Below are 24,943 nucleotides of genomic sequence, written 5' to 3' on the forward strand. Positions count from 1 at the left end.
TCTCGTTAACTGGGCTTTATTTATATGCTAGTGAAAGCCCAAAGAATAGAGTTTTTGAACAATTTATCTATCACTTCCTTAGCACATAACACTTTTTAAAAAAGATTGTGGTTCAAACATTTTAGATGAAAATTGTATTCTTTCATAGAGATATATCACAAAAATAGATAATTACCTCCTAATATCTCACACATTTTTTCTATAGGGTTTGTTTTTACACCTAAGATTAGTCTTAAAGGAGATTAATCACTAATGATTTGAGTATTCATCCACTAGGAGATTAATCATACTTGTGGTGTGTTCTTATTGGTACATAACTTAGTCATTTATCATTTACAAGATCAATTTTCCAAAAGCATTAGCAATAAGGGTTTCTCCATGGACTGCAACCGGAATTTATTAATTTTTCCAAATAATTCTGCGACTTTTCTGTTGTTTTACAAACCCCACAAATTTATTGTCAAAAAAGAAAACCATAACATAATTTTTTGTTCAAATTAATACTAACGCTAAACAGTGCTACCGAGTAAGCTATACGACCCGTCAAGAAAGGCTTTTTAAAACCAAAAATGTTAAGGTTTTCTGTAAAGGAAAATAAAAGTTGTAAAGTTTTTTGTTTTGTTTTATATTGCAGTCTTCCGTAAGTAAACTCGCATCTTTTATTTTCCATACAGCTTTCAAAATGTGACTAATATGTGGATAGTAGTAGAAACTAGAAGGTTCTTGATTATGCTTATTGCTGTATATGATTATAAAAATTTGAAAACAGAGCCATAAACAGAACTGTGTAGTGGTATCACTTCATACTATTCAAATAAAACTCAACGCGTAATCGATTAAATGGAATAATATGTTGTAAAAGAATTAAGTTGAATGAAAGAAGAACAAGAATTTGGAATCGGTCAAAGTCCAAATTGGTATGTATGTACAGTCAACAAATTCCTACACAACTCTCTCAACAGTGTATGTAACAAACGAACAAATCTTATCGTCTAAGTAATTTATATAATTTCCTCCTCAAAGCTGAAGTTTGACCGGGAAGTCAAACCGAGGCTTCTTGGTCGGCATAGGACTCATCACTTCGTCGTCTCCGTTGACCGTCGAGAACTCCGGTATCGGAGGGATGTTGAGGTCAAACCCACGGTGGCTGCTGCTGACGTGGCTTGTGGACCCTGCACCTTCGGAATTGGACACGCTACTACTGTTGTTGTTGTTGTTGTTGTTGTTGTTTCCTTCGTAGTGGCACCGCTTGTGTCCGCCGAGAGCTTGACCGGAAGGAAAAGACTTGTTACAGATCGAGCAAACGTGTGATTTCCCACTTCCTGTAGTCACAGCGGATGTGGTTGTAGCCGATGACGTTGACTGGTCATCTCCTCCTCCGCCGCCGCCGGAGTGAGTTTGTGATAAGTTCTTTCTGTGGCTCGCCTTGTGACCACCGAGAGCTTGGTAAGACGAGAAAGTCTTGTCGCAGACGGTACACTTGTAGCTCAACTTCTCCATCGTCTTCTCAGCCGTCACAGCCGCCGCCGGAAGAAGAGGAGGAGATGGTTGGTGATGTTTGCGATCTCCGTCACGAGCGAGAAGCATGAGGCAGAAAGCTAGATACTCTTCCTCAGTGAGGTTCTGGTGGTGGAAATCGGATCTTGATCTCTTAGATCGCTTACCCTTGGTCCAGTGCTCGACTCCATGGAAGACTGAAGAGTCTTCGAAGAGTGGAGGAATCGGAGAAGCTAATCTTGGTGAAGTAAGAGCCTCGAGCGCCATTAAGTTAAAAAGATTCTGAAGATAATATCTCTGTCTCTGGGATACTTAGTTTTGAAGGTTGCTTTGTAAGATTGGTAGTGAATAAAAAAATGTGAGAGATTGTTGAAGATTAAGAAAGGAAAGAGTGTATACATATATAGGAGGTGGAGTGTGAAGAAGGAAGTTGCGTGACAAGTGGTGGGAAAGTGTGAAGAGTGAAGGTGGCGATTAGATAATTACTTCCTTCTTTTTCTTTTTTCTTTTTTAATATGCGGACCAAAGTTGTAATGAAAGTATCTAAAGTGTTTTTGTTTTATTTCGGGGTAAAGAGAGAAAAATAATTTGGGCACGTTTGGTTTGACCTAGTACACGTGTGCAAGTAGTGTGTGAGAGAGAGGAGCAAAAGAAGAGGTCGGCTAAGATGACTTTTTCCTTCAATTTTAGTGATGCCGCCTTACACAATATTCTAGAGTTTATGTGGTTGTCATGGCTGATGATGGTACTCGTATGGTACACGTTTCGGTTTACTTTTAAGAAGATAGATAGTTATAACTACTAACTAGTTGACAAAAAAAACAAAAGGAAGTCTTTATGAACTACTACTAACCAATATTTGCAACAACAACAAAAAAAAAAAGCATCTTCGGAAATATCTTTACACAAAGATTCATTTGGAAACGTGTTACATTAAAAAATCAAGAGCCAAATAAATTAGGTAAACTAAAATTGTTCGATACATAAAGTTGAGCTGCTAGTTCAGACTTGCTGTTTGTGTCTTTAAAAGTAAATGGTTCGACCTTAAGCTCGATCGTAGATTAAATTCTAACAGCCTTAAAGGTTAATATATAATATTCGAATGATATTTGTTTTTGTTGGGTATGTGTATGATTAAAGACGAGAATAAGAATCTAAAATGCCGAAATGTAAACCGTTCAAAAGCTTTTGAACAGTATTTCATATTGAAAAAGGTGGAGGTAAGGACTAATGAGAGGTCTGAGACGGTAGCATGATTAGTAAAAAGACTATTTCAAGCTTCCACACACTACAACAAATATGCACATTGTTAACCAGAGAAAAACGCTATCATAGGTCTTTGATAGCGTTTTCATGAGCGCTGTTTTAGGGCACTGTTATTATATGTACCCCATATACAATAGCACTTATTACGTATGCTATGTTATAAAAATATAACATAGCTTTAAGAAATTGCTATATTATCAAGATCATAATTTTGAAAAAATTTATACAACATTTGTTTTTTCGTGCTATGTTATAGTTTTATAGCATAGCTCTAATAAACTGCTGTATTATCAAGATTATAATTTTGCAAAAATTTATACAATATTTAATTTTTCGTGCTATGTTATACATATCTAATATAGCTGTTGCGAAATGCTGTTTTATCTTGTTTACTGTGCTATGGTATATTCTTTTATCATAACGTTTACCTGTACTTTTATAGCATTTTCTGATATGTGATTATAGCACACATAACCTGTTTTATAAAATCTCATAAAATCTGATTAATAAACGTCTCAGATCCAAAATACATAACAAAAGTCTCAAGAACATCAGTTTACCATCAAAGTCTCAAGAACATCCAAAATAAACAAGCAATCTCAAGTACTTAACATTACACAATAAAACCATCAGTTTAAGACATAATGACCTTGTTCTCTGGCCAAGCAATGCAGGAGCTAAGTGCATCTTCAATAATCTCTATTTCATCGGATGGCCTCCAAACTTTTACATTTTTCACCTTCACAACATCTATCCACACTTTAACTGCATTAGAACCCAAGCGAGTAAAGTGAACCTTATGTTCTGGATCATTTGTTCCCCATCGTCCTTCAGCCACAACCCTATTCTTTTCAGTTAAATCCATCAACTTGCACTTCTTATTCTCCTTGGAAATAACTTTATTAATGCGCTGCCATGTTTACAATATAAACCATCAGTCATCATATAATTAACAAAAACAACTTCATAACATATGAAAACACTTACTGGAGACTTCCTGAGAGGAGACTGTGATGGTAAAGTATTCTTTATTGGTGATATTGGACCCGTTGCATCATCAACAGGAGACTCAGAACCAGATGCAGACTTAGAAGACATAGATGCAGATTTGGCCTGCGATGCAGCCTTTGAAGCTGTTGCTGAAGTTTTGGACTCTGTAGCAGACTTAGAAGCTGTGGCTGCAGACTTGGCCTTTGATGCAGACAAAGAAGCATGTGATGTAGCATTCTGACCAGTTGGAGTTGAGGGATTTTCAAAATCAACCTTACTCAGGGGCCAAGATACGTAAGCCATCAAACAGTCCTCAAGAAATGACATTTCAGCTGTAGGTCTCCATAGTGATGTATCAGGCTGCTTTACTGAATCCACAAATACTTTAACTGCTTTTGGTCCAAGAGGAATTCCGTTAACCAACGCACTTGGTTCTTGTGTCTCCCAACGCCCCTCAGCAACAATGACGTCACCCTTAGACAAATCCAATAGTTTACATTTGTTTCCTTGTATACCCTGTTAAACACAATCAGTAAACAAATCCAATATAATTAATTAGCATTATAGACAGGGGTAATACATTGCTAACACATTGCTAGAAATTATAAATACCATAGGGGCAATGTCTTCCATTTGGATGTTGTTGTCTACCAGTCTACACTTATCAGTTGGCCATGCGATTATATGTCCAACAGCTTCTTTCATATGAAAGATCTTTTGTGCAGGTCTCCATAGAAATGCATCTGGTTTATATGCAGCTTCAACTAACACTTTGAGATCATAAGGGCCAAGACGACAGTCATTCACTATGTCATCCGGATCAGAAGAAAGAATCCGACCCTCACCAACATTTTCATCAATGTCAGACCAATCAACAAACACACACTTAGGATGTGCTCTTTTGTTTACACTCTGCAACAATTTCATGAGCAACTAAGAATCATAAACGACACTAAGAAGAATCACTTAGCTGATATGAAAAGAAGTAAGAATATGTTACTCTTGCAGCTGAGTTTTCATCCATTTCAGCTTCTGGTCTCTGTAACATAAACAAAAATAACATCAATTTATATTACTCTAACTGGCTGATGAATAGTAGAGAACTCTTAAGTATCTAACCTGATTCTTGATTCTGCCAAGTTCACTTTCCAAGGCATTGACCTGTTTTACTAATTTTACTTGCCGCTCTTCCATTTCAGCCATACACTTGCTCTGCATTTGTAAACAAGCTAATTTGGTCTTACTCATGCCTCTACCCATTGCCCTCAGCCTACCAGAATTGTCAGGTCCTAAAAGCTTGGCGAGGTGATCTTCATCTGGATTTGTTAAAAATGCTGGAGCATCACTTCCACCAATTTCAGCTGCTTTTTGCTGAAAAACATAAAGACAGTTTCAGGTTTTACTAGTCGATAACACACTATTTACTGGTGTACAACTCTATTCAGACTTACAATCAAATCAGCTGCATTCGTATCTACTGGTGTACCATCCTTTTTGGTGCGAGACTTGATCCAAACATCTAGTCTTGTCACGCTGGAAGGATCTTCACTTTCAGCTTTCTGTTCCAGAAAACAAAATTTCAGTAACAGTACAAGCACTATGTATAATAATAAACAACATAGTTGTAGTATATATGCTTGCCATTTCTTCTGTTAGTCTGCTGATCCCTTTACGACTAGTGGTGTGAGGTATCTGATTCTTTCTTTTTGCTTTATATTTCTCACTCACGGCCTAATAATGAAACATGTTAATTACTAATCACCAATCAACTACTAAACAATTATAATCACAAGTAATTACCTTAAATGCAGCACTAGTTTTGAGTTTGACAAATTTTTGCCAATCAACAGGACCAATATTTGGTGGTCTCAAATTCATCCTCTCTTGGTTATTTGCAGCCAAATTTATAGCCTTCACCGTGACAGACTTGTGTGATCGCCACAAATGTCCCATCTGGTGAATCACAGATATCCTTTGCCAATCTTCATCAAGCTCAAACCTTGCCTGCATTCACTTACACTCACAAACACTGGTTCTTTATAGACAGTTCTCTTTCTCTTCATCCCAGCCTTTTTCACATTTCCGAAATCATTTTGGAAGTTTTTCAGATTCTGATGAACTTCATGACCAGTTAAAATTCTTGACTTTCTCCTATGCTCAACTTTTCCATCAAACCAAGTCTTCTTTTCCCTATATCTGTGTGTTGGAGCCAAACCTTTTCTATGACACATGTAGACATGTTTCCTGCTAAACTTCAACCACATACTATCAGTATTTTTCCCACACATAGGACATCCCATTTTACCTTTTACTTTACAACCAGCAAGATTTCCATACGCAGGAAAATCACTAATGGTCCAGAGAAGCATTGCCTTTAGAGTAAATGTACTTTTACTAAAAGCATCATACGTTAGCTCTCCATTCTTCCACAGATGATTCAAATCCTCAATAAGAGGTTCTAGGTAGACATCAATATTATTACCTGGTTGTTGTGGACCAGGAATCAATAATGTCAACATTATATTCTCCTTCTTCATACAAAGGTGAGGAGGCAAATTGTAGTTTACCAATAGCACAGGCCAGCTACTATAATTACTATTCTTCATGTTGAATGGATTAAATCCATCTGTGGACAGCCCAAGCCGTATGTTCCTTTCTTCAGCTGCAAATGAAGGATACTTCTCATTCATCTGAGCCCATGTAACAGAATCTACTGGATGTCGAAGTTTTCCATCAGTGCTCTTGTTAGTGTAATGCCACCGTAAGTCCTTAGCCATGTCCTCTGATCTGAACATTCTCTTCAGCCTTGGTATAATTGGAAAATATCTTAATACTTTCTGTGGGACACCTTTCTTTACCTCATTAGTCCGCTTATTAGTCTTCCACCGTGAAGCATTACATTTGGGACATTTATCAAGCTTCTTTAACTTCTTTCTGAAGAGGCAGCAATCATTAACACATGCGTCGATCTTTTCATATCCCATATGAAAGCTCTTTAAAAATTTCTTGACATCATACAATGATGTGTGAAAGACATTACCATCTGGCAACATGCTTGGCAATGTCTGAAGCAGTTCATTGAAGCTCTTATCCGACCAGCCATTATGTGTCTTAATCCTAAACAAAGTCACAATAGCCGATAACTTGCTGTGGTTTGAACAGCTAGGGTATAGTGGGGTTTCAGCATCCCGGATCTTTGCAAGGAACTCATCCTCTTGTTGGTCCTCACCCTCTGCAATCTCACTTAAGTCGCCCACAGGTTGGTCAGCTAAGTCACCTCTAAAAGCCAACTCTTGATCAAAAAATTCAGCAGCTTTATATAACTCAAAAACTTCCTCATTCCACTGAGTTGGTTTACTTTGAAATTCATCTACTGACTTCACATCTCCATGATGATACCAATCACTATGCACCTTGTATGCCTCATCCATCCCTCTTATTACAAGATGCTCAACCACAACACTGTTTAACTGTCGTACTACATTACGACAGTCTTTACAAGGACATATTATCATTTCTATGTCACCTAAAGCCGCAGACACATCCCTTACAAATTTCCAAGCTCCACTTTTATAACCAGGATCAGCTCTTCAATGGATAATTAAAGAAAAAAATCATAACTAAAAGAACATCTTAAAGTATCCAAACCCAAAATAAAACCTAATTATGAAATATAATTCCTTACCTGCATAGATGCACCCATGCCTTGTCCAACATTATATGTTATAATATAAATTTTAACCTTTATAGATAAAATAGAGATACATATTATACAAAGCTCACATTAAGCAACAATTCAGACAATACTGCACTACTTCAGACACATACAGATGCTCTTAAACCAATATCTAACTGTGTAAAATCTCACTAATCTAATCACTATTTATACGAATCAGACTCAAAGGACAAAACATAGCAATCACCAATATTCGTGTGTAATAATAATGTTTAACTATTGGTTGAGTGATACTAACCTGTTGTGTGAGTACAGAGAAATGAGAAGCTTCAGTTCCCCAACATTTCAATCACCAACACTTGGGAAAAAAAAAAAATCGTTCAGTTTATGAAGGCGCAAATACTCAAATCCAAAAGCTATTTTTGAGTCAAATCTGTAAATAATCGAACCCTAACAAAACAGATGGATTCGAAACTCCACATTCTCAAAATCTGTAAATAATCGAACCCTAAAAAACAGATAACGAAATAAATCTAGATAAATCGAACCCTAACAAAACAGATAACTAAATCTGACCCTTATCGAAATCAAAAGCTGTTTGAAATCACAAATAATCGAAACAAATAACGAAATTAGGAGGAAGAAGAAAGACATGCCTCAAAAATGGATTCGAGCTATCAATTGCGATGGATATGGAGATTTAGGGCGAAATTGGGGCTTTTCACAAACGGCGAAATTGGGGCTTTTCACAAACGGCGATAAAACTGAAGAATTGATAAGAAATTTAGAAGAATTTGAGCACACACAGAGAATTTAGAAGAAGAAATCTTCTTAGGTTGAGCTTAGGTTGTAACGAGAGAGAGAGAGAGAGTGTGTCGAGTTTTTGGGTTTTTTTTTTATTTGGCGATTAAGTGAATAATTTCACTAAGTATTGGCGGACAAAAGTCACTTTTGTTTCCCGCTACATAATTTTCCTATCATAGCGTTAATAAGATGCTATTAAAAAGTAAGCGAAAAAAAATCTCATCTTTCATAGCAGTGACGGAAAATGAGCTATATCCGTCTGCTATCAATGTACATATTTGTTGTAGTGACACAGTCCAATCCACCAACTTAATAATTTAATTAAATCGAAGGAACCAACATTGTTGGTAACTTGGTACTACTACACTAATTTATTACTAATATTTATATCTCTGTGTGACAGTGTAGATGTGGGAAACGAACTACATTTGACTAAAACAAAAAGCGACGACATTTGACTCTTCCTCATTTCTTCTTCACGCGGCGCTCCTCTCTTCTTCTTCAACGCTCAACTAACCGTCCGGTTTACTTTTCTTCATTAATTGATTGACGCAAACAGTTAACCGGTAAACGGCATTTGTGTTGTCGTCGCTAAGATATATATATAGTCCGAAGATGATAAATTTAGATTGGAAAGGTATCAAACAGAGGACAATAATAGAGTAATGGACCAATCTTTTATGTATTAAAGCATAATTTATAATATTTACAGCAAAAATCTCACAATTTATCATTTTACTAATTTTCTCAAGATGAATATAATCATTGAACAAGTTATTTATCGATTTTTTAAAATATATATAAAGTATGACATAATTTCGACTGGCTAAACATAAGTAGTCTATATAAATTTGCATTAAAAACTTTTTAATAATTAACGTAGATCTATACGATAATTGCTCCACAAGTAAAAACCCACTACATCATAACTATTTGGTACAATGTTATTTTACTAACACTCTTGACTTTAAATCAATAGTTCGATTTAAATTTATAAAAAAAAATCGTCCTAAACAATTACTAGCTAGATACGAACTTATAAATTCTACTTTAGAAACATATTCCAATGTAATAATGTTTCGGTTTTTATTTTTGTGCTGGATTTGATATAGTTGTTGCTAACCCTCTTCTTTTTTTTTATATGTCGTCAAGTTGTTGCTAACCTAAAAGTAGTATTTTTGAAAAGTCTCACAACTAAAGGAGTTTTTGTTAACACGTTATCCAACATAACCTTGATCTTATATAACGCGTCAAGAAATATACATAATATAAAGCAATTTGGATATATCTGCTATAAATTCTTTTGAGAGGCTGCTGTAATCATGATATCCAACAAAAATATATATGTTTATAATTTGATTACAACACAGATAGCCATTTGTGGTTTAAAGAGCCTCGTCGTGGCATGCATCCTTGTTTTGTATGGATTAGATCCAGGTTCAAATAGTGCATATAAGAGACACTGATATTATGTAAATGAAAACAAAGATGAGCTAGCTAATATATGTGTATAAAGGAAAACATGAAACTTGTGTGAGGTGGCCATATGTGATGCAGAGAACCAAAAAAATGTATTAGTCGGCGTGTCATCATGCATGGGTCACGCATTGCCTTCTGGATAAAGCTCTCTCACACCAAACCTCTTACCTTTACCTTCTCACAAATAAAAAGTTCATTCAAAGACAAAACTCAAAAGTTGCCTAGTTATCTTTTGGACCATTTCAACTTACGAGAAGTTGATATATATTAAAAGTACGGTGATTATGATATTAGCGCGCGTAATTCAAATTTATTTCCCCAGCTCCTGTAACATCGTTATGACATTTAGAAAGAATTTTGGTAAATTACTCATCTGTTCTAGAAGTATAACAAGAAAATATGTAATCTGAATGTGAAATTCGAGATTTGATTGATACATTATATATGTAGAGAGCCAAAATCTTGTAGTCTCTCTACATTTTAAAGTTTAAAACTGAAGGTAGGTATGGAATTTAAACAGTACTCATATTATCATCATATGTATAAAAATTAGGTCATTAAGAAAAATGAGGATTTAGATTTTGTAAATCAAGTAGGGCCTTGGGGTTAGAGGACGAGTCGTTCTTCTTTGAGTTTGGGCAATACGCGTTGGGTTAAAAAGGTTTGGGTCCATTCTGGTCCACTCTAAAAATTAAAACTTATTCTCTTATGAAAGTCTGTAAAATCTCTCTGCCAGTCAAAGTAACCTACGCAAATTGTTAATCTGTGGACAAATCATAAAACGTTACGACTTTCTCACATGTTTAAATTTTGGCGTTAACTATTAATCAAATGCATAAATTTGGCTAATAATTTGGGTCGATCTGCGATTAACTTTTCCATATAGTAATTGATAAGGAGTAATTCATCTTATTTTTATCATAAAGTTTAACTTGGGACCAATAATAACGCGACATCTAAGTTTCCTTGATGACTATACTACTTATTAGTATGAAATTAGCAAGAATGTGCAGAATGATATATTTGCAATACATTACGCTTAGAAGCATTCATTTGTTTTAGTTTAGTGAACACAAAATGTTTTCCTTGACTTGCTCTGTGGCTCTCACATTGACACATTACCATTGTCTTCTCTTACATGACTTCTCAATTAAATTATAGAGGATGTATCATAATTAGGAGTAAATGATTATATGATATATACATACTATATTCCGGGATTTTCTTTTAGGCTGTCAAATAATTTAACAGAAACACACGAGATCGAGGATTTAAATTATTTATGTACATATTCTAATATATACAGTATACTGATATACACGGTCATAGTAAATTATTACTATGACCCCTATGGTTTAACGATAATTTAAACATAAGTTAGTACCCGCGCTACGCTGCGGATTTGTTTTTATATGTTTTCTTTTATAATTTCTTTTTGTTTTGTACTTTTTAAAATCATAATTCATAGGGTAATCGTGGTAAAACATGTTTTTATAGTTTTTTTTTTCTAGAAAAAACCGCACTATGCCGCAGAATCTAGCTTTCAAATCTCAAGAGTCTTCTGCACCAATGTTCTAGCTTCTTTTAAATCCAAATCTGTAAAACTTCTCAACCCCTTTAGCCTAATCATCAAAATACTTTAATTTTATCTTAAACACAGTCTTCTCCATAGCTGACTCACTCGAACTACTACCACTATATCCGTGATTCGATACCGCCACGATCCTACCAGCACCAGGTTTCATAACAACAACGGTTCAGAGTTTTCTGATGGCAACAAGGATCAGATCTCGTTTAATGAGTCTGAACACACACTTCGCTGGTGGACTATGGGGCTAAGTTGGATCATCGGTTACTCGTTAGATTTTTTGGGAGCTTCCTCTGATCTAAATCTTTCTTTGAGTTTTATAACTAAAGAAAGACTCAAAATTTCTACACAGAAAAAGAGTGGAATATTAAGGTTCAATTTGACAGCCAACATAGCATCAAGTATGAGAGACTGGCAGCCTTCACTTGCTTCAAGAATGGTTTGAGACTATTGTTCTTTTCTTTGGTTGACCTCCGATTAGGGTTTCAATGTTCTCTTTCTTTCCTCTGGTGTTGAGTGTATGTTGCTCGTCACCTTCCTCAGTTGCCATACACTGGCTAATTTGAGTTCTTTTACTGTTTTTCTTGGACATCATTGTAATTGGGCTGGGCCCGTAATAAAAAGCAGAAGGAATGATGTGGAATGGAGAAAGATTATTATTGGACAAAAATATTGAGCTGTATTAATCCTTATAATTTGATTGACTAACTATTTTAACTGGTGTGTGAACTCTACTTGTAACTAAAAAGCTGAGATGTCAATACTGGAGAGAAGCACATCCAATTTTTATTGTATTGATATAGGTTCCCTACAACTTTTTCAATCATTTTGTTGTGTATAATGTAATGCCATTAACTTCAGCTGTGATAACCTATCCACAAGATTTATCCAAAGAGTTGGAAGTTATTTCAAGTTATATGTTGACATTTAGTTTGAAGTTTCGAAGGGATATCAAATTGTCGGTTACTGTCCTCCAAAACGACATAGTTGCGAACAAGCCATGGCCAAAGAGGCCATATCATTCCCGCACCACCCAAAAGTTTGTTTAACAGATGCTCTATCTGTTGTTTAATATGTTTATTGGTTTCGATTACTCATAAATTAATTTATCAACTGGGAAATTATATTTTCCCTATTTATTGAAGAAAATTATATCAAATACTCTTAACTTAACACATAAGCACAATTTTTACAAATGAATTTATAGCATTACTCTCAACTTGACACCTAAATATTTTTCACTCAAAACTAGCTAATCTGTCAAATAAAAAGAGGAGATGCATATACTCATATTTCATTAAATGTGTTGTTATTTTGGTATAAATAAGTTCACAAAACATTGAAAACAAGAACAAAATTGGAGTAAACCGCCATTCTTAGGATTTATTTTTACCAAATATGTAAACTAACTAGTAAATACAACTAGAAGACAATAAGATGAATACCTAACCGTACTTCTTTATTATTATTAGTATTTTAAAGTCAACTAGAACAAAATAAGATGAATACCTTAACTAACTACATGTATAACGAAAACACTTGCACAAAAAGGTAACTCAAAGGTCTCATTCGGATTGTAGGGTAGTATACTAGTATTAGAGAAGTGCTAGTGTCTTTCGTCGTATATAAATTATTATGTAAAGTTTTCGTCGTATTATAAGCTCGAATGTACCAACCATTCTCATTCATCGGATCATATTATAATATCGGACCAGAACAAACGATGATTCTCCTACTCAATGGAATATGAATACGAAGACATTCTGACTTTAAACGAGAGACAAGAAAACGAGCAGTAATCATGCCACACCAATTTACTTTAGTTTCTTTATATAACATGCATGCTAAGAAAAAAAACAATTCGTACAAGTCAAATCATTGATGATTATCTAAAAATGTGATTATATACCAATACCATAAGAGTATCAAAAACGATATGATGTAAAGGACACATTCCATGAACCCGTGTGTATTATACACGGAATTCGAATGTTAGAGAAGTAATGAGTCTTAAGAAGGAATGAAACAGATAGGCAAATCCGTAAGATGCATTGTACCTCTTAACCCGTCCTGTAATTTTGAAACGTATAGACAATTGAACATATCTTTAAGCTGTGATTTTTATTTTCTTCGAATTTTTCTTTTATAAAAAACTTGTAAAGAAGATTTTATGTGGGGATGATCTTAAGACAAAAAACGAGTTTGAATCTCATCTTGTCGGAATCTCCAACTCTATTCTGTGCCGTCCTAATATTATTATAATTATGTTTTAGTTTATCTTTTATCCGATTATACATTACATACCTACTTGACCTTTTATAAGTTATAAGGCAATTTGCCTCCCAGCCGGACCAAAAAGATAAGAAGCTCAGATAACTTTTTAAAAATATTTATTAGCAAACAGTCAACTATAATACATACAAATTAGCTTATTCATTTCACATGCCCATAACTAGATTAATTTATTTATACATAATATATATAAATATGTATATTATATCATTGATAACCATGCATTTATATGAGTGTTGAGTTTCGCCTTATTTGCATCTAAAAAATGTTAAGTTTTTCTAACTGACGAAGTTTAATGTATAAAACCAAATACGCAAAGTCTTCGTAGTTTATGGCTTATTTCCTTTTTTTTTTGTTTTTTAATTGTTTAACCGAACACAAAATATCTACAAACACATACAATCATGAACGGTAACATTTTTGCATTAACAATGAGCTAAACATTAACGCGATTTAAATGATTAACAAGTCATGTTACCAGTTACATCCATTATAATTGTAGTGAGTTGTGGTCTTGTATCCTAACCTAAACTTAATTTCTCACAAGTCACAAAAGAGATACGTTTTATTTGTTTGCCTTGACCTTCAAAATTTTGTAAGATAGGCTTAGGTTTTGATCTTCCTTTTTCTTTATTTCTTTTGAATAGATTTTTTTTGATGTTCTTACGAATGAGTTTATTTCATATACAAATCTTCCTTAAAAGCTCATAGCTTCAGCCAAATAAGTTAAGTCATCGACGCCGAATATATCATGCTGCCTTCAAAAAAAGTAGTTAAGAGAGACCTACCGGACAAATAGTACTTTAAGGTTTAAACGGCATGGATAGATTAAAATTAAAAGGTTTCTTTTATTTAGTTTCTTGTTCTTTTTAGTGTACTTGTTGAATTTGCGATAATGATTTCATAAATCGTGCATTGGCGTGGCCATATTTATATTCTTCACCGCTTCTATTGTGTGGCCAATGTAAAGTCTCTCTTCATTATTATACTAATCTCTTACCATCTTATACATAATGTATTTCCCTTAAATTTAATTGAGATGAATGGATGGGTTTATAAATAGGGTTTTATGCAAAAAAACCCTCCAAATAATTTTTTTTTACAACTTTACCCTCCAACTCAGGAAAATGCAGGTTAATACCACCAAATAAAAAGTCACCCGCAATATAACACCCTCGAACGTGTATAGATTTTGTAAACTGTGTATGTCTGTATATGAGTCTTAAAACTACGTCGTTTCTATATTTTAAAATTAAAGAAAAGGGTTGCAACTGAGATTCGAACCGTAGACCTTCATAACAAATTAAAACATGAACAACCACTAAGCTGCAACAACATTCCAGAAGAAGCGGACCAAAGAACATATAAAACCTCTGATGACGGAGATTTCGTTGCTCAAACCCCTTCTCCGTCCGAGCACGGTAGCTTTGGCTACGATAATTTCTCCAAATGTCAGCCACCGGTGGATTCTCCTCTTTTAATGGTGACGGAGCTTATGGATCTGAGAATCCTGCTCTTCCTCACCTAACCAAGAGTTTTCCTCTGTTTCGAGTTTCCTCACGCGAATGATGCTAACGGAATTGGCGGTGGCAGCAGGGACGATCTTTGCTTCCGATGGTGTGGTTTCTCCAGATCCAAATGAGATGAGGGAGGAGGGGTTTCAACGCCGTGACAGCGCCGATTCGTGTTCCAATTCAGCTAGTTTACGCAGGGGCGATGAGATATATATATGTTGGTCTGGTAGCTAAATAAAAGTTGACGCAGCATAGTGGTTGTTAGTGTATGGGCCAGTCGTGGGGGTCTTGGGTTCGAATCTCAGTTGCAACCCTTTTCCTTATTTTTAAAATATAGAAACGACGTAGTTTTAAGACTCATATACAGACATACACAGTTTACAAAATCTATACACGTTCGAGGGTTATATTGCGGGTGACTTTTGATTTGGTGTTATTGATCTGCATTTTCCTGAGTTGGAGGGTAAAGTTGCAAAAAAAAATTATTTGAAGGGATTTTTTGCACAAAACCCAAATAAATACGATTATATTAATGTGTCGTGAAGGAACAAAGCCTGTTGTTGTCGACCCCACAAGTTGACTGATCGTGTTCATCATCATGCATGGCTTCATTTCACTTATTTAATTAACGACTTGTTCACGACACAAATGATTGTACCAGTTTAAGAATCTCTTGATCTCTCTTCATCATCACCAAATCTTCCTCAAGAAATATTCTCTTCATCATCAAGTATCTCCAACCTATATATATATAGTTGCAAAAGATCAGAGCTATTATAACAACAAACAAAAAGAAGAACAACAACAACAAGAAGAAGAAAGACAAGAGTTAAGTTGAAGGTTAGAGCCATGGACGTTTTTGTTGATGGTGAATTGGAGTCACTCTTGGGGATGTTCAACTTTGATCAATGTTCATCATCTAAAGAGGACAGACCGCGAGACGAGATGCTTGGCCTCGCTAGCCTTTACAATGGTCATATTCATCAACATCATCACCAAAACAATGTCTTGTCTTCTGATCATCATGCTCTCTTGCTTCCTGATATGTTCCCATTTGGTGCAATGCCTGGAGGAAATCTTCCGGCCATGCTTGATTCTTGGGATCAAAATCATATCCAAGAAACGTCTTCTCTTAAGAGGAAACTACTTAACGTGGAGAATCTATGCAAAACTAACTCTGATTGCGACCTCACAAGACAAGTAAGTGGAAGATCAATAAATATAATGTTTACTTTCATTCATTATTACTATATAATAAACTAAATACATTATCATTTACTCGATAAATAGGAGATTGCAAAATCCAAGAAAAAACAGAGGGTAAGCTCAGAAAGCAATACGGTTGACGAAAGCAACACTAATTGTATAGATGGTCAGAGCTTAAGCAACAGTTCCGATGATGAGAAAGCTTCGGTCACAAGTGTTAAAGGCAAAACACGAGCCACCAAAGGAACAGCCACTGATCCTCAAAGCCTTTATGCTCGGGTAAGAAAACGTTAAACTTTATATAACTTCTATATCAAAACCACATGACAATGAACAACATTCCTTTTTCTAGACGATCGAGTTTTTAATTGTATTATTAATTCTTGCAGAAACGAAGAGAGAAGATTAACGAAAGGCTCAAGACACTGCAGAACCTTGTCCCCAACGGGACAAAAGTAGATATAAGCACGATGCTTGAAGAAGCGGTTCATTACGTGAAGTTCTTGCAGCTTCAAATTAAGGTATGCAGATTATATAAAGTCGTTTATAATCTCTACATAACATTATCCATGTTCTAGTTAATTAACCAAAATGTTATAAATGTATATAGCTGTTGAGCTCGGACGAACTATGGATGTACGCGCCATTGGCTTACAACGGACTCGACATGGGATTCCATCACAACCTTTTGGCTCGGCTTATGTGAAGGACTTACAAAAGTTACAACGTAATAATTGTAAAAAACCCATTTTAGAACATAATATATCCTTTAATTGGGCCAACTAAAGAGATCTACACTAAGATCCTACCATTTGCATTCTTATTGTTGTTCATTCAGATATTGTTGTTATTCTTAATTAACTTCTTTTGTCTTTTTCGTCATTATGGTTCAAAGAACTTATGGTACTCTTACTCCTTTTTTGTAATTATATTTTTTTTAAATTATAAAAAAGTCAATTCATCAGACTAATTTAATAAACAGTCTTTCTTCCTTTTGCAATTTGGAAAACAAAGATATAATTGAATAATTTTGCCAGGGATTCAAAATGCAGTTGAGGGATATAATTTGATTTATTCGACCGACTTTAATTATAGCAAACTCATGATAAAAGATGAATTCATACTTTATGCAACGCTGATGTAGTTCTTTTAGTGGGTAACTACATTTTGTTGACTGGCGGTTTGATCGGTAGTGTATATAAGTGAGCATATAGATTTTAGAAAGCCAATCAAATTTTGTTTAGAAAGCATAAACGAGCATAAAAGGTTTTTAAATGCTCCACAGCCCAATACTCCTAAACGAAGCATTTTCTAAGCATAATGATTTAAAGTTATTAAAATACAATTTTAATTACCCTTATTAATCACCTAGAGTTTACTATATTTGTATATTTAAAATGTCTAATTTTGTAATTTTATGTCTAAATGCTAACAGCTGTACCAATCACATATCATTGTTAATAAATAATAGCATACACCTTATGCAGCATACTGCTCATGCTGCATAATGCTAATGCTTCACTAACAGTTGTTCCAATCAAGGATGAATGCCCCATAAAGAAAAGTGCATTGGCACAAACTTTTTTTTTTTTTTTTTTTTGTGATTAGCACTGACTGAACTAGTGTCATTCAATCATAAATTTGATATCCTTCAATTGCATTTTCTTGCATCTCTCTTACAAAAAAATAAAAGTGAAAATACACCAGTTTGACCCAAATTTGGCAATTAATTACTAGATTAACACTCCATTCCATCTTATAACTAGAATGACACAAATTTTATGTAAAAAGACTAAAAACCCTTCAATTTTTTTTTTTCATTTTTTAAAAGAATAAAACGAAAAATGAAAAAATAAATATAATGTATAAAAATATAATGTTTAAAACTATGATTTAGAATATGATTTATAAAAAAAAAAATAACAATATGATTTTAAACTATAATGTATAAAATAATATTCAAAAATTTGATGTTTAAAATTTTATTTTTAAATAAGTTTTATAAAAAATATAATGTATGAAATATAACTAAAAATAAAATGTATAAAATGTTATTAAAATATGATATATGAAAATATAATAAAATATATACAAATATGGTGTTTAAACAATTTAAAGAAAAAAAGATGATTTACAGAAAAAATGTATAAGAATATGATGTTTAAAAATACTATCAGTATATGATTTATACAAAAATATGATTTTAAAAATATAATTAAAAATATTTTGTAACATATGATTTATAAAAAATATAAAGTATCAAATATGATGTTAAAATATTATTTAAAAATATGATATATAAAAATTTGATGTATAAAAATATTATTTTTGTAAGAAAAAAACTGTCATAATATAAAAGAAATCTATTGTCACAACATTTACATCTAATAAATCTGTTATCAAACATCAGATTTTTTGAAGCAAAAAAAAAAAAAAACTGTCATAACGTAAATAAATCTGTCATAATATAGGTATTTATGTAGGTTATTTTAGCAATTAAAAAAAAAACATTAATAAATCTGTTATCAAACGACAGATTTTTGTTTAAATAAAAAAATCTATCGTAACTTAAAACAAATCTGTCGTCACTAGATGTCAAATTAGTAATTAATTTTCTGTTAAAAAATATGTCACGTTATGACAAATTTTTTATGAAAAAACTAAATCTGATATAACTGTAAAAATAAATCTGCCAGATATTATATAAAACTTACCATATATTATGAAAATCTGTTGTGTCTATATAAATAAGTCTGTCATAAAAAATAAATTTGCCACTAATTATAAATCTGTCGTAACTATTATTAAAAAAAATCTGGCGTACAAAAAAAGTCTGTCATAATAAATCTGTCATGCAAAAATAAATCTGTTGTACAAAAACAAATCTGTCATATACTAACAAATCTGTCACAATTAGTCCGACAGACTTTTGAAAATATTTTTTTTTTTTTTTAAATGCTGGGAGGGTAAACTTGACTTTCTTTTTTTCTTAACAAAGCACAAAAGCGTATTTTAGGCAAAAAAATAACTTATCTAACATTCACTTATGAGTTAGTTTAGCAAATAACTTCTTAATTTGGGTCAATCTAGTTTTTTTCCCAAAATAAAAAGAAACAAATTTATGTCATTCAATCATAAATTTGGACGATTGGTTATACTAATGTTTATTAACTAAAACTCCTTAAATCCTTTAAAAACAATTGTATAATAACAAAAAAAAACAAAAAACAAAACCGGTTTCTTCATTTTGGTTTGGTTTGATGTGTTAAAAAGCTTTAGTCAAACCAAATCGTCACCGTGGAGCCTCTCTGCGAGTTAGAGGGTCTTAAACTCTTAAACAAAGAGGGTCCTGAACACACCAGCGAACCGTGACTCTCCTCTCTTCTCTCTCTCTCTCTCTCCCCGTCGATGCCATGGCTTGCGCCGAGCAGCCTATCAAAAAGCGTCGGCTGTACGAGTCAGTCCCTGAATCTCAGCCTCAGACTCAGCCTCCGACACCGAAAGTAGAATCCCCATCTCATTCTACTGTGGTGAGCTCGTTCCCGGCTCCGGTGACGCCGTCGCCTCAATCTCAGGAGGAAATTCAAACCAGAAACAGGAACAGAGAAGAAATTCGAAGAGTGCATGACTGCTATAAGCGTCTTAAATCTTGTATTTCTCAGAGAGATGGTGGCGGCCGCTCTGCGAATCTTGAGCAATCGTATCGCTCCCTCATCTCCGCTTCTAGAGGTTTTTTTTCTTCACTCTTCCGTTTGATTCAGTTTTACGGACTGGATAATCTGCTATTTGTGGAGTTGGTGGAGTTCGATTTTTGTTTTTTTTTGAGTTTTGTGGTTTTAGATATCTTTTGTAAGAGAAGGAATAGTTTCAGTTGGCTTATCTTAACTTAATTAGGTGATGAAGAGTACTAGGGTTTAGGAGAGTTTTGAGTACATTACAATCCTTTTCATTAGCTCTAGCATTGTGACTTTTGTGTTTGAACTCTTCTTAGTTGTAGATTAGAAGGAAGACATTTAGATAGATTCATTCTCTCTGGTACAAAATGTTAAATCAAAGTAGGGTCCCTTTAATGCGCCTTTTTTGGTAGAGTCTGATAATGTTCCTAAGTACGCTGCACCTAGATTGTGTATTTGTAGTTAGGATATCACAAAAGTTATTGTTCTTAGACTTAGAGTCTCCTCTGGCTGGAGTTAGATTTCTCAACCAGTCTTGAAGCTTGATAAAGCTATTTATATGCTGGATGGGGTGCCTCTATCTATGTTGCCCATTTTATCACACTGTGTCAGCTTTCATGTGTTCCTAACTTTTAATGTTACCCCTGCCATTAATTTTTTATGTATGCGAAAGCCGGAATGTATCAGTACTTATGGTTTTATATATTCTAGTTCTTGAGGAAAGCCTCCTATAGTCATTTTCTGTACAAGAATATAAGCCTTAGAATGGAGTTTGTTAGAGTAATGATTTAGGTAGTTGCTTATACTTGCAGGTTGTACTAGCGTTAAGCGCCTTGTGGCTGATCTCGTTCCTCGATATGCACTGTACTGCCCTACTGCTATCGGAGATGCAATACAAGCTGTTATCGACATGCATAACTTCAGCTTGGATGCTTTAAAGGGAGGACAAGATGCTGATGGTATTGCTTTTCAAACTGCTAAAGCCTGCATATTTGGTCTAGTTGACCTATGTTCTGCTGCTTATTCAAAGAAAACGTCATCACTAGGGGCTCGGGATATCTGCTCTGCTGTGTTTAGAAATGTGTTAACCTTCTTTGTGCTGTCCTTCGAGGGGAAAGATATTTTCCAGATAGTTGATAAAAGCGATTTGGAGGTGCAAGAACCTGACAAAAAGATTTCTCAGCTGATGCAAAAATTTTCAGATGGAAACTCGTTACCTTTGATGAAACTATCCCAATTTCGTGTTTTAGCTTTACTGAAAGTATTCTTCAACTTCCCTAAAAAATCAATTGCCACTTGTTTCGGATTCTTCAATTCGTCATCAACAGAAGATGTAGCCACGGGGAGGTATCTTATTACTCATCTGACAGAAAAGATTAATGATATTGATGCCGCTACCAATGAACCTGAAGTAGACGAGAATTCTGGTCAGACAGGTTCTAACAATATAGAGGCTACTGGTAAGAACGTGGAAGTGTTGAATGGGGTCAAAGAAGCATCCAACAGTCTAACGAGCTGCTTGTTAGGAATGGTAATGCTCTGATTAGTGTAGAATTAATTTAATAAGTTGCATTTGATTATCTTAGTTTGTTTTTAGTTATTTTTATTATTCCCTGTCTTGAGCATCAGCTGTGTCACTCTTTTCATTCAGTTGCTCTTTTCTTGGAACTATATATTGCTAATGTGTAATGGGTGTATACTGCTAAAAGTCTGATAGTTTCAAGAATCCTTCATGCAGGTTATTAGGAAGAGTCCCTCCGCTGGTAGGTGGGCCTTCTTTCAGTATAAGAAAATATGCAGCCTGTCATCCTTTGTGGATATATCCAGTGCTATTCCTTCTCTAGAAGAAATCTTTGGATATCTTGGAAAAAATATTAAGTCAGAAGATTGTCAAATGGAGAGTGACGAGGATGATTATGGAAAATCAGTTTCACATGTGAAACCTCACAGTTCTGCAGAAAATGATGTCCGCTCTAGTGCTGGATCGGTTTATGATGCGGGAGGTTCACGATCTATGGATTTTGAGACTGTTGACCAGAGAGACTTGTCATGCGGTAGATCTTCAGTCCCAAGGGGATTGATAAACCATCATACTCCGTCTCCTTCTGCAAGAGTGCCTTCAGATTTAAGGACTAACTCTGTGGATCGTAGGAACAGTTTTGTTCTTACAGGATCACCCCATATTCCTACATCAGGGAAAATTGTTTGGTATTTGGATGGGGACCCCACTGCTTTTGACATTTTTCCGGCTTCGGGCCAGTTGTGGTTAGGCTATTTAGGACCAGATGAAACTGAAGGTCATCTAAGGTTTCAGCTTGATAGGTACGGCCCAGTAGACCGTTTCTTTTTTGATCCAGTGAAAGGATTTGCCCTAGCTGAATATAGAAGTATAATTGATGCAATCAGAGCTCGAGAATATCTGCGAGCGCAATTTCCTTGGCGCATTAAATTTATGGATATAGGAGTTGGTGCAAGGGGATCTTTGAATGGAGTAGCATATGGTTATTGTACTCATTTGTATATTGGTAGCATCAATAGTCAGTGGGAGAGGGATGAAATTGTCCATGAGTCGCGGCAAGCTCTTTATAAGGGACCTCGCATGGTGACTGACCTGTACTATGAACATGCCCTTCTGATGGAGTTTGATACACCAGATGATGCTGCCATTGTAATGGCCCATCTCAGGTTTTTTCGTGGAGAAAAGAGTAAATTTCACCTGGCATCAATCAATCGTCCTTTGCCTCATGAAGATGGAGGAAGGTTTGTCTCCGCTTCTCCCGACCTATGTTTTCTCTGATGATTTGAACTGTTGACATTATTAGTAATAGTAACATATCCACTAGACTTTGTATCTTCTCACACACTCTGAGCGTTCTAACTTTGGTATATGGACTTCATGTTTTTATTTTTATTTTTGTCTCATTTGTCTGATGTGGAAGTTTCTTGTCTGAGCAGTTATCCAGAGAGGCACCTTCAGATACCTCCATCATCGAAACAGGATAGTGGATCAGGGGAGTATGTTTCCCCCTTAATGAGTACGGATAACCACTGTAACTCTGTACCTCGTGGAGCTACCTTTCAGCAAAACTGGCCTGCTTCTGGTAGCACTCATGCGAATTCTGCACAAGGAGGTAAATTTTGTCTCTTATCTCTCCTGAATGCGTGTTCACTTGTGACAGAAAAGATATGTGTGTGAAATTAAGACCACCATGCCTCGGTCTCAGGAACTCCTCCATGTGTTCCTATGCCAGCTCCAGGACAGCCTGTAGTGCCTGCTACACCAACATCTCAAATTCCTCCATCTCCGTTTGTTCAACAAACCATTTATCCTCCTGCAACCAGCTCTTGGGATTCAAGATCTCTAATCTCTCCAAGCGGTGATGCTGTAGCAACATCATCACAGATGCAAGGACCTCCACCGCAGCAGGTTTCAGGTCCAGTCATGCCACCTCCTGTGCTTCCAGTCTCTCACACACAAGGACCCCAAGTTCAGCAATTTGATCAAGTGTACCCACCTCCGCCTTTAGGGCATTCATTACCCTGTGTAATCCAGCCCCCACTACAACCTCAATCCCAGCCACCGGAACCGCCACCTGAAATGATGCCGCCTCCGCCTCAAGCTCCACCACCTCCTTTGCCTCACTCACACCCACCTTTGGCTCCCCCTCCTCCTTGTTCACCATCATCGTCCCCACGCTTACCTCCAATGGTCATACAGTTGTCTGGACCAGAGGCTTCCAAACAAAATAGAGGGCACCAATGGCAGGGTGCTTTGTCCAAAAGTGGAGTTCATTACTCCACAATCATTGCACAGAGACTGGAATCAGACATTTGCAAATATATCATTGGATCTTCCGAGCCTGTGCAGTGAGTGACAACACCTCACTCTTTTAATGTCTTATTTTCAAATTGTGTCTTTCTCTATAATCAAGTGATGTGCTAAACATTTATTCCTTCTTACAGATGGCCAGTTAAATTGGATATGACCAAGCGCACGGATATGAAGCACGTAAAAGCTACTTTTACGAGTACGCAACCACACAAAGTGAGTTTCCAACTCCATCGCCAAGTAAAATTATTGACTCCAAGCTTTTAACTTACGATTTGAGGTATTATGTTTTGCAGAGGGAGGTCTGTCAGTTAATTCCGGCAACTTTTAGCGATCGTAAAGGGGTATGTGATCAACTTTTCATACCCTAGAGTTAATTACTGCAATTTTTTTTTTCCTTTGTAGGTATAACTCTCTCAAACTTACTTCTTTATTTTGTGTGTGTGGCAGCTACAAGATTTCATATCATACTTGAAGCAGAGAGATTGTGCAGGAGTGATAAAAATCCCAGCATCAAGTCCCATGTGGGCAAGGCATCTCTTCATTCTTCCACACTCGCAAGAGACATGTTCCTTGCTTTCGGTTTCCCCGTCTTCTTCTGAATGCTTGATCGGCTTGATTTTGCCCAAGGATACAAACGCCGAGTGCTCATGACATACATCCCATCCGGGACAAAGGAGAGTAAATGAAAGACTTTCATTGCTTTTAGTAGTTCAAAATCACTTTGTAAATGAACTTACTAGTACTCTTTCTTCTCCCCTTTTGAGGGAACCAATTGTAGATTTGTTTGAACGATTTAGCTGTTGCATCTTCCTCAAGATATAAAGTCATATAGTATTGTCAGAATCGCGTCGTGTCATTGCCACTGAAGTGGGTGATGTGATGTGTTTCATCTTTGTTATAATCGTTTGCTTCCATCTATATGCTGCAATTCGTCGATGATCACCAAAATTAGTCAAAGTATGATCACCAAAATTAGTCAAAGTATGTCCCAGTATATACACAATAAAACCTAGCTAAAACATTATGTAAGAAAACCCTAGTGAAATTTTTTTAAAAATCAGATAATATGTTTTAAGATGGTTATGAACCACACAAGCAATCAAATAGATTAAATTTCCGAAATAT

General features: G+C 35.3%; 3 protein-coding genes, 1 long non-coding RNA gene and 1 pseudogene across 7 annotated transcripts; 2 read left to right on the forward strand and 3 right to left on the reverse strand.

The window, feature by feature from the left end:
* Positions 1–836: 836 nt before the first annotated feature.
* On the reverse strand, positions 837–2,053 carry LOC104757107 (zinc finger protein ZAT10 pseudogene; annotated as a pseudogene). Its single transcript, XR_015586884.1, has one exon. The product of XR_015586884.1 is annotated as a zinc finger protein ZAT10 pseudogene (transcript).
* Positions 2,054–2,940: 887 nt separating this feature from the next.
* Positions 2,941–7,790, reverse strand: LOC147923977 (uncharacterized). Of its 2 annotated transcripts, XR_015586886.1 has the most exons (4): positions 7,728–7,790; positions 7,439–7,495; positions 7,011–7,341; positions 2,941–3,160 (listed from the first exon to the last, which is right to left on the reverse strand). It is a non-coding gene; the product is annotated as an uncharacterized LOC147923977 (long non-coding RNA). The 2 variants fall into 2 exon arrangements; XR_015586885.1 differs by lacking the exon at positions 7,439–7,495.
* On the reverse strand, positions 3,242–5,771 carry LOC104706358 (uncharacterized). The gene is made up of 8 exons (XM_010422545.3): positions 5,554–5,771; positions 5,395–5,484; positions 5,205–5,312; positions 4,873–5,124; positions 4,754–4,792; positions 4,366–4,665; positions 3,751–4,269; positions 3,242–3,673 (listed from the first exon to the last, which is right to left on the reverse strand). Exons 1-8 carry the CDS (start codon positions 5,761–5,763, stop codon positions 3,398–3,400), a joined length of 1,794 nt encoding a protein of 597 aa, XP_010420847.2. The 5' UTR covers positions 5,764–5,771; the 3' UTR covers positions 3,242–3,397.
* A 7,943-nt stretch (positions 7,791–15,733) lies between the features above and the next one.
* Positions 15,734–17,305, forward strand: LOC104757108 (transcription factor RSL3). The gene is made up of 4 exons (XM_010479824.3): positions 15,734–16,306; positions 16,397–16,591; positions 16,702–16,833; positions 16,923–17,305. Exons 1-4 carry the CDS (start codon positions 15,956–15,958, stop codon positions 17,016–17,018), a joined length of 774 nt encoding a protein of 257 aa, XP_010478126.1. The 5' UTR covers positions 15,734–15,955; the 3' UTR covers positions 17,019–17,305.
* A 2,174-nt stretch (positions 17,306–19,479) lies between these two features.
* On the forward strand, positions 19,480–24,661 carry LOC104757109 (uncharacterized). Of its 2 annotated transcripts, none has more exons than XM_010479825.3 (8): positions 19,480–20,041; positions 20,799–21,517; positions 21,725–22,746; positions 22,942–23,117; positions 23,211–23,853; positions 23,950–24,031; positions 24,112–24,159; positions 24,266–24,661. In XM_010479825.3, exons 1-8 carry the CDS (start codon positions 19,726–19,728, stop codon positions 24,467–24,469), a joined length of 3,210 nt encoding a protein of 1,069 aa, XP_010478127.2. In that variant the 5' UTR covers positions 19,480–19,725; the 3' UTR covers positions 24,470–24,661. The 2 variants fall into 2 exon arrangements, with proteins under 2 accessions (XP_010478127.2, XP_010478128.2); XM_010479826.3 differs by having other exon boundaries at positions 19,668–20,041; positions 20,783–21,517.
* The last annotated feature ends 282 nt before the right edge of the window (positions 24,662–24,943 follow it).

This window comes from Camelina sativa, chromosome 17 (genome assembly GCF_030686135.1).
Source record: "Camelina sativa cultivar CO46 ecotype springtype chromosome 17, ASM3068613v1".
NCBI lineage: Eukaryota > Viridiplantae > Streptophyta > Magnoliopsida > Brassicales > Brassicaceae > Camelina > Camelina sativa.